General features: G+C 33.6%; 1 protein-coding gene across 1 annotated transcript in view; it reads right to left on the bottom strand.

Annotated features, from left to right (window-relative positions):
* Positions 1-13,283, bottom strand: part of Nme7 (NME/NM23 family member 7) — a 154,292-nt gene that overhangs the window by 67,144 nt on the left and 73,865 nt on the right. Inside the window, exons 8-10 of the mRNA XM_010633981.3 lie at positions 10,472-10,536; positions 8,046-8,114; positions 930-1,031 (exon numbers count right to left, since the gene is read on the bottom strand). Of these exons, the coding sequence (XP_010632283.1) occupies positions 930-1,031; positions 8,046-8,114; positions 10,472-10,536 (236 nt within the window). The remainder of the gene's footprint in view (positions 1-929; positions 1,032-8,045; positions 8,115-10,471; positions 10,537-13,283) is intronic.

The following is a 13,283-nucleotide window of genomic DNA, read 5'->3' as shown; positions in this document are numbered from 1 at the left end:
TTTTTTTTTTTTTTTTTTGGTACCAGGGATTGAACTCGGGTCCTTGCGCTTGCAAGGCAGGCCACCGAACTGCTGAGCTAAATCCCCAGCCCTTTTATTCTGACTTCTAAGGCTATCCATTCCACCCTCATAGTAAGCATTCTCTACCTTAATTTTGTCTACTTAAGAAAATGTATTTCTTTGTGCTTTTACGTAGACATTTCCCACTGAAGCCAGGAAAATATTTTTGTTGTGTGCTATAAAAAACTGCAATTCATTCTTTGTTGTCTTTGTTAGAGCTTTTCTCATCCTCTCTGCGAACTGATTTATCTTTCAAATCCATGTTTATATCTCTCTTCCTCTAAAAGTTTTCTTAACTGTTTCTAGGTCATATTACCAATTCTTTAACTTCAACATGTGGATGTTACCTCAGTAAAATTATTTTGGTACTTCTTTGTAAGTTCCTCTGAAAGTCTAAGTGCTCTGAAAGATCTCGATGTGCACTCAGATCACTGACCACAGGTGCAGTGTTCTCTTCTACCTAGATAAATTACACTGCTCATAGTTACCTATTTATCTGGCAATAATGCTATCATATCAAAACTCTTCATATGTATAGTTATATTTATGTCCTCCCTCTATCACAGGCTGATATCTTAGATAACTTCTATCATAAAGCTTGTAAGGTTGACCTACCTAGATAATTTAGCAAGAAGAAACTACCTTAAAAAGACCTACAGCAAATGCTTCTGTCCATTCTGTATTGTCACCAGGTTAATAAAAATGATGTCTTGAAAAAATATACATAAATTATATAAAATATTGTTTTGAGTAGACATTTTTGTGTATATTCATTTTTATATTATTTCTTTTAAATAACTAAAAAATAAACCTGTTAAGATAATTGGTGGATAACACAAACTAGAAAAATGGTTTAAATAATAACTTACAGGATCAGCAGGTCCACAGAATTCTCGAAATGTCTTGGTGGGATTATTCTGTTGAATCTCCATTGCTACACACGAGCCAGAATACATTTCTGTCACCATTTCCTATGGCATATAATATAAAAGAACACAAACTAGTCGGCATAATTTAATACTATTTACCCCTTTTTATAAATTGTGCCATTGTTCCATTAATCTCACAGTGTTAAAGTCACCTTTGATTTTTTTCACCCACATCCTACACACCAAGCCATTCCCAAATTCTGCCCACTTTTCCTTCAAATATTTTTTAGATATGCTCCTTCATTGTTATTCCTATCATTGTAATCTCATGCTTTTCCACCTAATGTTTTCATTAATTGAAATTATCTCCTACTATACTTCTTTTAAAGGTCTCTCTCTTTGAACACATTGTTGTCAAATTAACATTCCTAAAATTATTAATAACCAAATGCTTCTCCCAAAGAAGCTTTAAAAATTCATAATGCATTCTAGCAAAAAAGGAAGAACAGGGATCAAATTTATTCTTTCCCTTTAAACATCTAGAAACTAGACAAAATACACAAAAGAACAGTTCTCAGACACTGGATGATAAATGTCACAGTACTACAGCCTTCGGGGCAAGAGAAATAAATGAAGCAAGCCATATAACTGCTCCAACTTATTGCCTGCAAGCAATTTCCAGACAGGAGAGACAGATATCAGACAGGCAGAGAAAACAACAGACCCCAACATTCTCACTGCACTGAAGAGATAAAGACTAAAGTGCGTGGAGGCCAACATGTCTGGAATTTTCAAGCACTAGAGAAAGGAGGGGAGCTGTACAGAGAGTAAGCGACAGTATTTGCAGAGAAATCCACCTGCCTCTCTGGCTAAGGGTCTGTGGTAGATATGGGAAACTGTGCGAGGCTGGGGAAAGAATCACCAGCAAGCAGTGGACCAACACCTCAGAGACATCACAAGGACAAGGACAGCTTGTGCTTCTACCAGCTAAGTGGAAAGCCCTCGTGTGATATCTTGGGTTAGAGGCCGCAGAAGGGTACTGTGCCACTGTTGGTCTAAATTAGTCCTAACTTATGAGCTGCTCTGTACACATCCTATAAAGCTAAAAAGCTAGCCTCAAAGGGCTCAAAGTGATCCCAAATAATTTATCTCAATGCCAGAAAAAATGAAATACTCTTTAAAGAAAAAAAAAACAATATCCACCATATAACACAGTAAAGTCCACAATATCCAACAGTCAAGAAAAAAATGAAAATACTAAGCATGTAAATAAGGGCAAAACTATGAACCACCATCAGAAGAAAACTTAATAAATGAATATAGACCCGGCAAATGATAGGAATGATACAATTAACACAAGAATGTTAAGCAGCTACTATGCATAAGCGCCACATGTACACATTATAAAATATAGATATGATGGGGTAAAAAAAAATCAAAGGTATTTAAAAGAATCACATGGAACTTCCAGAGATGCAATCAAAGGCACTTTATATATTAGCATATACACTAGATGGATGGACAGACTGAGACACTGGAGAAGAGCAATGAATTTGAAGACAGGCAATAGAAAGTGCTCAAAAATAAGCATGGAAATAATAGAGAATGAAGAAAAAAGAAAAAGATCTAAGGAAAATGTCAAGCCATTTGATGTAATTAGAGTACAACAGAAGAAATGCTGATGTGCAGAAAAATATTTCAAGAAATAATTGCTAAAAATTAGGCAAGAGAAAGAAATAAAAGGATACAAATAGGAAAAGAACAAGTCATATTATTTGCAGATACTACGATCTTTTACCTAGAAGATCCTGAGACTTACACCAGAAAATGTTTAGCTGTGATGAACAAATTCACCAAAGTGGTAGGATTCAAAGTTAATCAAGGGCCTTTCTATATACTAGTAATGAACTCATTGAGAAAGAAATCTGGAAAATAATTCCATTCACACTAGCTGCAATGAAATAAAATATTCAGGCATCAACCCAACTGAGGAGGTGAAAGACTTCTACAGTGAAAATTTCAGAACACCAAAGAAAAATAAAGAAGATACTAAAAGATGAAAAGACTTCTCAAGTTCATGGATCAGCAGAATTAATATGGCCGTATTACCAAAAGTCATCTACAAATTCATGTAATTGCCATCAAAATTCCAAAGACATTCTTCACAAAATAGAAAAAAAAAGCCCTAAAAATTCATGTGGAAATGCCACAAACCAAGAATAGCCAAAGCAATCCTGTGCCAAAGAGCAACACTGGAGTTAGAAATTAGAGTAAGGGAAAAGAAAAAAATATGAGAAAATGAAAAAATGGAAATAAAGTGTTTGTAAATGGGAAGGGGAGGAGGGGGTGAAGGGAGGGCAGGGACATGGGGAAAAAATGAGAACGAAGACTTGTCATGTAAAGGTACAAGATCCCAATAATGAATGCAACTGTACTGTATAACTAATAATGTACCAATAAACTCAATTAAAAAAATTTTTTTAAATTATACTATGAAGCCACAGTACCAAAAAGCATAGTATTGGCAAAAAAATAGACACAGGCCAATGGAATAGAAGATACAGAAACAAACTTATGCATCTACAGCCATCTGATTCTTGACAAAGAATCCAAAAACATACTGGAAAAAATACAGCCTCTTTAACAAATGGTGCTGGACATACTGTAAACTAGAGTCTTATCCCTCATCTTGCCCCAAAATTGACTCAAAATGAATTAAAGACATAAATGTCCCGAAACTACTTTGGGATTCCATCTCACCTCCATCTAAAAGGCTAAAACAACAACAACAAAAAAATGTTAGTCAAGATATGGAAAAAGGAACTCTTATACACTGTTAGTGGAAATGCAATTAGTATAGCCACAATGGAAATCAAATTTCAAAAAATGAAATTTAAAGCTACTATTTGATCCAGCTATCTCACTTTTAGTATACTCCTAAAAGAATTAAAGTCATCACACTAGAGCGGTATAGTGTACCCATGCTTATTGTGGCAGAATTCACAATAGCTAAGCTACGAAAATAGTTTAGGTGCATGACAACTGATGAATGGAAAAAAAAAAATTTGATGTATATATACATATAAAACTCATAAAGAAGAATGAAATCATGTCATCTGCAGGAAAATGGGTGGAACTAAAGATGTTAAGTGACATAAGCCAGACTTAGAAAGACCAGTATCACATTCTTTCTCATATGTAGAATCTACACAAAAAAGAGATGCTGTGAAAGCACAAGAAGACTATATATAAAAAAAAAAAAAAAAAAAAAAGAAGGGAATAAGGGAGAGGGATGGGCAAGGGGTACAGTGCATGGGTGGAAATTATCAAAGTATGTTATAAGCATGAACTAATATGCCAAATGTAACCCATTATTCTGAATAACTTGTGTGCACTAACAAAAATTAATTGCAAAGCACTTTCCAAATTTGTTGAAACTCATAAACACAAATCCAACAAAACTAAAAGAATAAATTTAAAGCAAAATACCGGACACATCACAACATATCATAAACAAATTAGCCAAAACCAAAACATCTTAAAAACCTCTGGGGAAGTAAAAGGCGTAACAGCAGCACAAAGATTAGGACTGACAGCAACAGCAAAATTCCTGTCAATCTAGAATTCTTTATCAAAGTGCAAAAATATTTTTCAAAAAGGAAAAGTAGATTTTTCCACACAAACAAGAAAGAGTTGAAAGAATTTACCACTAGTAACCTTAAGTCAGAAGAGATGTTAAAGGAAGTTCTTCAAACAGAGAAAAAAGAATACCAAGCAAAAAGATAGATCTGCACAAAACATCAGCATGGAAATTATAAAACAAAATTTTTTATTTTTATCACTTTAATAAACATTTAACTTTTAAAAGTTAACTATTTAATGCAAAATATACAAACATTGTATCTTTTTTTTTTTTTTGGTACTGGGGATCAAATTCGGGCCCTTGAGCTTAAGAGGCAGGTGGCAGGACCACTGCATCCCCAGCCCTGTATTATAACATTTTTAACACATATAGAAATAAAATGTACGTGTACAATAACACATACAATAAGAGGAAAAAAGTGAAAGTATGCTAGTTAAGATTTTTAACCCTATATGGGAAGTGGTATAATAACACGATCAAGAAAAAGGCCTGTCACAGTACCTGGAGAAATTATGAATAATCTTTTCTCCCCCCTCTCTCCCTTGAATAAGAAATTATACTTTAGGCAGAAGTGGAAATAAACATTAAGACTTTGAGGCACATTAACAGTGGCGATACATAAAGAACAGCAAAGAATCAGGAGCTCAGTGAGACTCTAGGAGGTAGTAAGAGATAAGGTCAGATAATGTAGAGCCAAGTAAGCTATTTTGATGACTTTGGAGGGTTTATGACACAAACTTTTACCAAAGTAAAATAAATTACTATTATTAAAAATATATTTAAACATTAACCCCAAATCTGTTAATAAAAAGGACAGAAATTTTTTAAAAGAGAAAGGATTTCATAATTAATATGATACACATAACCCTACTCATTAGAATCCCTAGGTGCATTCCCCAAAGTCACTTTGCTCTTTCACAAAGGTCATATGTAATTGACTTTTTACACACAGTTATGTTGACTCTGCTTTTGTGCCTCATGATTCTGAAGCACTGCCCACACATAAATGTCAAGACCAAGTTCATAATAGGAGGAGTAGGCATAAACAAATGTTCCGAAAGGAGAAAAATAAATTCTGTCTTCCTGCCTTCTAGGCTTCCTTCTTTTTTTTTTTTTACTCTTTCCCTCCTCTTCTTGTTTATCTCTCTTCATTCACTTTTAGTGCTCATAACAGGTATCATTAAAAATTCAGATAGAGTTGTTCAAAACGCACAACACAGAAAGAAAAAACATGTTCAGCAAAGAATCTAATCAAAAGCATAACACAATCCTTTAAAAAGTGACGTAAAAAATTAAGTCCCTGCCTTTTATTTAAGGAACAAACTTTCTAAACAAAACGAACAAATTTGTTTCTTTACAATCCTTTGTAAACTTACAGTAGTTGCATGTAGGGTCATTTGATCTAATTGAGGGATATCCTAACGGCATTTTTAAGTTGCTTTCCAAAGGGAAATATACCATTCACTGTTTGTTACCAAATTCAGCACTTCATGCTGTGTATTGCAACTAGGTCTCTATGAGTCACTTATGCTTTATATATCACTATAATATAACATGAATAAAATTGGCTCCTTTGAACCATATATTTTAAAAGCCAAGTTGAACAAATAAAGGAAGGAAAAACGTGAAGAAAAGATTTAAGAAATGGTTAACAGTTATCATTGCTTGCATAAATGATGCTAACATATGAACTCATTTTAAAATCTCTTCCACTTAAGAATAGAATATCAAAAACTCCAAAATAAAGAAGCTGATGATAAGCTATCAAAGAAAGAAAATGCTCTTGGTTTTTCAAAAGAAGGACAGAACACCAACAGTTATGCCAGACACAAAATAAAGTATTTTTAATCAGTTTGTATTTATTATTGATTATACTGAGATTCCCAAGACTTGAGACTCACAAGCTGAGAAAGGCTCATGCGGGTTATGGGCCATTTTAATTTTTCTATGTAGGTAGAAAGGAAGTGCATACAGAAAGGAGAACAGGAGAATCCAATCTCTTCGTCACAAATACTGTCGTGAACTTTATGCAAAACTAAACCCCAAAACTCTCTAGAAAACATGAATAATGGACAGTGTACTAGTGAATGTATCTAAGAAAACTTGATAAAGAGGAAAGAAAATTAACTTCTATTAACTATCTCCTATGTGCTTATGCATTAAAGGAACAAGATTTGGTTCATTTGAATATGGTCAATTAGTACATCCTTTAAATTATTCAGTCTCAACCACACTTTCAGCTGATTGTACCTGCATTTATGTCACTAAAGAAGATGTTAAGCACCTCTGTGGAGTTACTCTGAGAAAACTATCAAATTCATAGAAAAGATCAAAATCATCTATATCCCAACAACATGTGTTTTGTTCTTGTCGATGATACCTGTTTTTTTTTCCAGTCCCCCTACATATTTTGGTTTTGTAGGTAAAAAATAGTATTGAAGCTTGGTGCTTTTGATCAGCACCTTCCTAATTCCCATGCCTCTCTCTTACCAGCTTCTGGTTCTGAGTTTGACTTTTATAGACTGTGCACAGGTGAGGTCAAACAGTATTTGTTCGTCTGTGCCTCGTATAACATCCTCCAGTTTCATACATGTTACTGTTAACCTGGAATTCCCTTCTTTTCAGAAGTTGTACAGTTTTATATTTTGCATATATGCTATGTTTCTTTATTCATTTATTCACTGATGGGCATTTGTTTTAATTTCTTTGATATTGTGCATATTGCTGAAATGAACAGGGAGTACAAATATCACTTTGACATACTGATTTCAATTTTCTGGGTACATACCCAGAAGTGGAATTGCTGGATCATGCAGTAATTCTGTTTAGTGTTTTGAGGAGTCTCCGTACTATTTTCTAGAATGGCTGTACATTCCCATCCATAGTGTTCTAGGGTTCTCTTTCCTCCACATTCTTGCCAACATTTGATATCGTTAGTTGTTCCTGACAGTAACCACTGTAACAGGCCTGAGATGATATCTCATTGTGGCTTTTAATTTGCATTTCCCTGATGATTAGAGATGATGAACATTTTTTCATATATCAGTTGGCAAATTACATCTCTTCTTCTGAGAAATATCCATTCCTATTCTTTCCCCATTTGTAAATCAGGTTATTTGCTCTCTTGTTATTGAGTTTAGTGTTGTAATTCAGTTACTGAGTTGAGTAACATTTTGGACATTAGCTACTTATCCGAGGTATGGCTTGCAGAGCATACATTGAGGAATATTTTAAATAATTTTTTGTTGGTTTTTGACACAGGTTCTTGCTACTTAGTTCAGGCTGGCCTTAAACTCACTATGTAACACAGGCTGGACTTGAATTTGTGGCAATCCACCTGCCTTAAGTCCCTTTGAGATGTGTGCCATATGCCTGGTTACTTTGAATGATTATTGATTATACTGAGATTCGCAAGACTTGAGACTCACAAATTGTTTTCAGCATTAATGCTTTCCATTTACTTCAATACTTACATTATACTCAGACACTACTCCTTTATAAACTTCATAGAATTCTTCAACGTTAACCCGGTCCATGTTGAACTATATTTAAAAATAAAACAAAATAAATCCACAAACTAACCAAGAAAAGAAAATAAATAACCCACACTTAGCACTCAATATTTACCATTCCTTGTTCCTATGTTGTTTGCTTTAAAATGCAAATCTTGAATAATTTACTCTTTGAAGAAAAAGTGTAAGGTTGGTTGATTAATAATAACAATGGATAACATTTACTGAATACTTAATGTGTCATGCATTATTCCATGTTCTTCACATGCATTGATGGTAGTAGTAATAACCCATGTTTACTGATGCGGTTACTAAGACACAGAGAGCTATGAAACCTCCCCAAATTAGCATTCTCCTCTCCAGCAGTCCGATCCCACTGATCATGCTCTTATCCATGGCCCTATATTTCTTTGAAAAACATCTTTCTTGATATAAAAATGATAATATGCTGTGTAATACTGCTTAGAGATAAAAATCACAAGAAAATATATTACTGAAGAAAAGTACTTTAGATTAACCATAAAGCAAATGGAAAATAGTACCATTTTCATCCCAAACATTCCAGAAAATTTCCAGTCTAGACTGTAAGAAACCACTTAATAGTCTTCCCAACTTCTTACTACTCTTCACAAATAATCATGAATAGATTATGCTTACAGAGTAAGTCCAGAATAACTGAATCTTATCAAGGTTGGATTTAAATTTAGTTAAGAATAAAACTTCATTATATCATTATATTCTAGGGTCTCAAGAATAAAAACTTTATTTTTTAATAACCTCTGCATTTCCAATTTTATTTTCCCCCTACTTTGCTTTTTTATTGTTGCCAAGATTGAGAAACTTCTGCCAATACAGATTAATAATTCAAGCTCAAAGGATTTCATCAAAGACAACATTACTAGTATAAACAGGGAATTCTGTTGATTCTAGTGTTTTATTCTACACTCATAAAATTTCTTAGTAATGCAACAAAACAATGACAGAAGATATTATTTATTTATTTTTAGGTACTGGGGATCAAACTCAGGACCTTGCACTTGCAAGACAGGCACAGTGCTACTGGGCTAAATCCTTAGCCCAGAACTATAACGTATTAAATACTTAGTACTGCAAGCTTTCAGTTTACAGAGTTTCCAATTCTACAAAGCACTGTGTCTAGTCACTTCATTTTCTCTGCAGAATAATCCATTTAGGCAAATAACTGCTCCTGTCACCTTGACAATAAGAATGCTTGACATTTAGCCAGTTCACATACCTAAAAAGCACCTGACCCCGGTTTCAGAAGTAGAGCTTTCTGACTCCAAAAGTCAGTAACTGCACAGCCACTACATCACCATGCCTCCACCACAGGTTCAATTAAGTCGTTACTATGGTCAATCACTGTGCTTGGTTGTAGACCTATAGTCAGGTCCATGTTTAAAAAAAAAAACTTCCTAAAATCATTTTTTAAATAGGCTTAAGCCCAATAATCCTATTAATATATCATCACTTTTGGAGAGTTTTGGCTAAGAATTTCTCTATAATCCTAGTTCAGATACTTCAAATATTATTTTACTCAATAGTTTCTAAGTTTTTTGCTTGATGAATATCCAAACTAGTTGATATTTCCTTTTTAATTTTTTTTATTTTTAAATTGACACGTAGTAATGGTACATAGTATGTTGTAGAGCATAATATTTCAATTCAATCCAATTCATATATACAGTGTATGTAAATCAAACCAGGGAAATTAGCATATCCGCCACCTCAAATATTTAGTATTTCTTTGTGTTAGAAACATTTAAGGTCTTGCCGGGGAATGTTAGAGGCCACAGAGGGATGAAATGAACTAACTCAAAAACGGCCTTGAGTGAGACTCTAGAAATGTAGACTTTAGAAAGACCAGATCAGGGGAGGAAAAACCTGAACTTACCTTTTCTTTCACTATCTGCTTAGTGAGGAATCTAGAATACAGAAAACTCAGCTTAACCCTCACTTTGATTCTATTTTTCAATTCAAAGAATTAAATGCATTTTTTGGTGATTTTTTACTTTGCAACTGAAGTTCCAAGAAATGAATACTTACCTTATAGGCATGAATTTGTACATTATTTGAACATTAGTTCTGTTAGTGAAAGATTATATGGGTAAAATTGTGTCAAATTTTTTAAATTATAAAAAGTTATTGAGGTCAGTAAACGTGCCTCTTATTTATTTATTTTATTTTTGTGTGTGTGTCGTGACCTTGAGCTTGTGAGGCAGGTGGCAGAACCACTAAGCTAAATCCCTGGCCTGTGCCTCTTATTTTTAAGCATTGAGTTACAGGTGCAGAGACAATATTCAGTAAAAAAATTCTAAAGTTATTTTTTAAAACCATCAATTCATTATGGTTTATTGCAAAGTACTTACCATCTGCATAGCAGAAATTTCAAAACATGCATCTCGAATAGCCATCAGGATCTTTCCCAACAGTCCTGAAAATGAACAAAAGGGCGCAAAAAAAAAAAAAACCCACAACTGTAAAGCATTGTAGACTCTGAGAAATGAAACTTTCTACATCGATGTAACTTGCTGAAATTTCATATAAAGACAACAAATTTTGCAATAGAAAGAAAATCTGTAATAATATGCATTACATTTAATCATTTGATTCCCTCGGTAAATACTTCAAGACTATCAGTGAGGGTCCTAAGCATAACACAAAAACAAACAAACAAAACAAAAAGGCTTTATAAAGTACAATTTCGCCTTTAAGGGCCAAAAAGCCCCATAATGTAGAAAGCATGAAAAATCAAACAATTTATAAAATAACATTACAAAATATAAAAACACTAGACAGAAGAAAATCAGAGAACTGTTGCAAGGAAAAAAATCAAATTACAACTGAAAAGGACAGAAACTTTAAGCAGAAATAAAAGTATTAATGGTCATTAAAGGCTGTAGACTCGTGAAGGGTTTATACAGGGATAAAACAAAAGGCACACATTTAGGAAAGTATCACTCTGAAAAGAAAAACAAAACCTAAAAGGAAGAGAGATATAATCCAAATCAGTGAAGGCTTTGGATGTCAACATGGTCTTTATTTCACAGATGAATGATTTTTATAATAAGGTTTGTAGAAACTGAGGGTATGAGAATAATTTTGAGCTTCTATTTGTTTCTTATATAAATCTTCTAAGTCTCTTTTTTCAAGTAAACTAAAACTGTCTCTTATAAACACGCGCACGCACACACACACACACACACACACACACACACACACACACACAGAGTTCTGGATTATCTAGATGCTTGCCTAGAAATCCCTATCATTAAGTGGCATCGATATGTTAATGTGTATATTCTGTGCCCTTTTTCTTCATTTTTATTGAGTATACTGGCAACTAAAATCATATATTTAAGGTGTACTACATGTTTTAAGATACATATTGTGAAGTGATTACTATCATCAAGCTAATTAATATATACACCACTGCACATACCTATAGCAATTCTTAATTTCCTCTGCTTAGCAACATTTTATAATAGCAGAAGTCTTAAGCAAAAAATGTGCTCAGCATCCCATGCCCCGAGAGATTAAGTGAACACCATTCTAATGTACTTCTTGATAGCTGTATACATTAATATATTTTTGAAAATTAAAAGTTGAAAATGTCACATGTTTCGTAACCTGTATTTCACATAACAGGGTACAATGGACACCTTCACACCTCAACAAATTCACGTCATCAAGATCTCTTAATGATACAATTGCTAACTTTCTTCCACATCCCCACTATCCTCTCTTACACCCTTCCTTTCTCCCTGTCATTCCTTCCTACTTTCTAATCTCTTTTCTACTTTCATGTTATCTCTTTTAGATTGCACATATTAAGGAAAACATGCAATATTGAATCTTTTGAGTCTGCCTTATTTCACTTAAAATGATGATCCTGTAAATAGAATAATTTTGTTATTCTTTACACCTGAATAATACAATGATGCTAATATATCTATCACCTTACCATACTTATAGCAATTCTTAATTTTCTCTGTTTAGAAACATTTTATAATAGCACATTTATACCACATCTTCTTCATCCACTCACTTGTGGATGAGAATCTGGGTTGGTTCCATGTCCTGGCTATTGTGAATTGTGCCGTAATAAATTTAGATATGCAAAACTATTCCTACAGTATGCTGACTTTCACTAGTGGCAGCTCTAATTTTATTTTTTGAGGAAACTTCCTATTGATTTCCATAGTGACTATACTAATTGACATCCCCGCCAGCAGTGTAGAACAGCTCCTATTCCCTACATCCTTGGCAGCACGTATTTATGTATATACACATAAACGTACGTATGCATGTGTGCAGATAGGTAGGCAGGCAGGTAGGTAGATACTGCATTGTATTTTTGATGATAGTCATTCTGACTGGGATGGGATGGAATTTCAATGTAGTTTTTGATTTACATTTCCCTAATGGCTGAAGACATTGAACATTTCCACAGACTTATTCACCATTTATACTTCTTTTGAGAAGTGATTATTCATTTCCCACTTATTGACTGGACTTGATTTTCTTTTATGTTTCCTCAGTTCTTTGTATAATGTAGATATTACTCAGAAGAACTAGATTTTATCCTATTCTGCAGACTGTTTTTTCAGTCTGTCAACTGTTTCCTTTGCTGTATAAAATTTTTTTAATTTGATGTAGCATTACTTATTGATTACTATTATTTCTTTTTTTCTTTTTTTGGTACCGCGGATTGAACTTGGGTCCTTGCACTTGCAAGGCAGGAAATCGAACCGCTGAGCTAAATCCCCAGCCCACTATTATTTCTTATACCATCAGAATTCTATTTAAAAAGTCTTTGCCTATGGTTTTAAGTGTTTTTCTAGGAGTTTCAAAGTTTCTGGGCCTATACCTAGGTTTTCTATCTACTTTGAATACATTTTTGTATGGGGGGGGGAGAGTGTGTGTTTTTGTTGTTGTTGTCATTGTTGTTTTTGAGATAATTTTAATCTTCCACATATGGATATCCAGTTTTCCAAGCATCCTTTGTTAAAGAAACTGTCTTTTCTCAACTTTTATTTTTAGGTCCTTGGCCAAGGATTAGATAGCTGTAGTTGCATGGGTTTGTTTCTGTTTCTTCTAGTCTAATTAGTCTATATATCTATTTTTGTGCCAGTACCATGCAGTTTTTTAATTTTTTTTTTTTTTTTTTTTTTTTTTTTT

This window comes from Fukomys damarensis, unplaced genomic scaffold (genome assembly GCF_012274545.1).
Source record: "Fukomys damarensis isolate Sample0158 unplaced genomic scaffold, DMR_v1.0_HiC HiC_scaffold_19, whole genome shotgun sequence".
NCBI classification, from domain to species: domain Eukaryota; kingdom Metazoa; phylum Chordata; class Mammalia; order Rodentia; family Bathyergidae; genus Fukomys; species Fukomys damarensis.
Note: the sequence above shows the minus strand (reverse complement) of the source record. Positions and strands in the feature narration are given on the sequence as shown.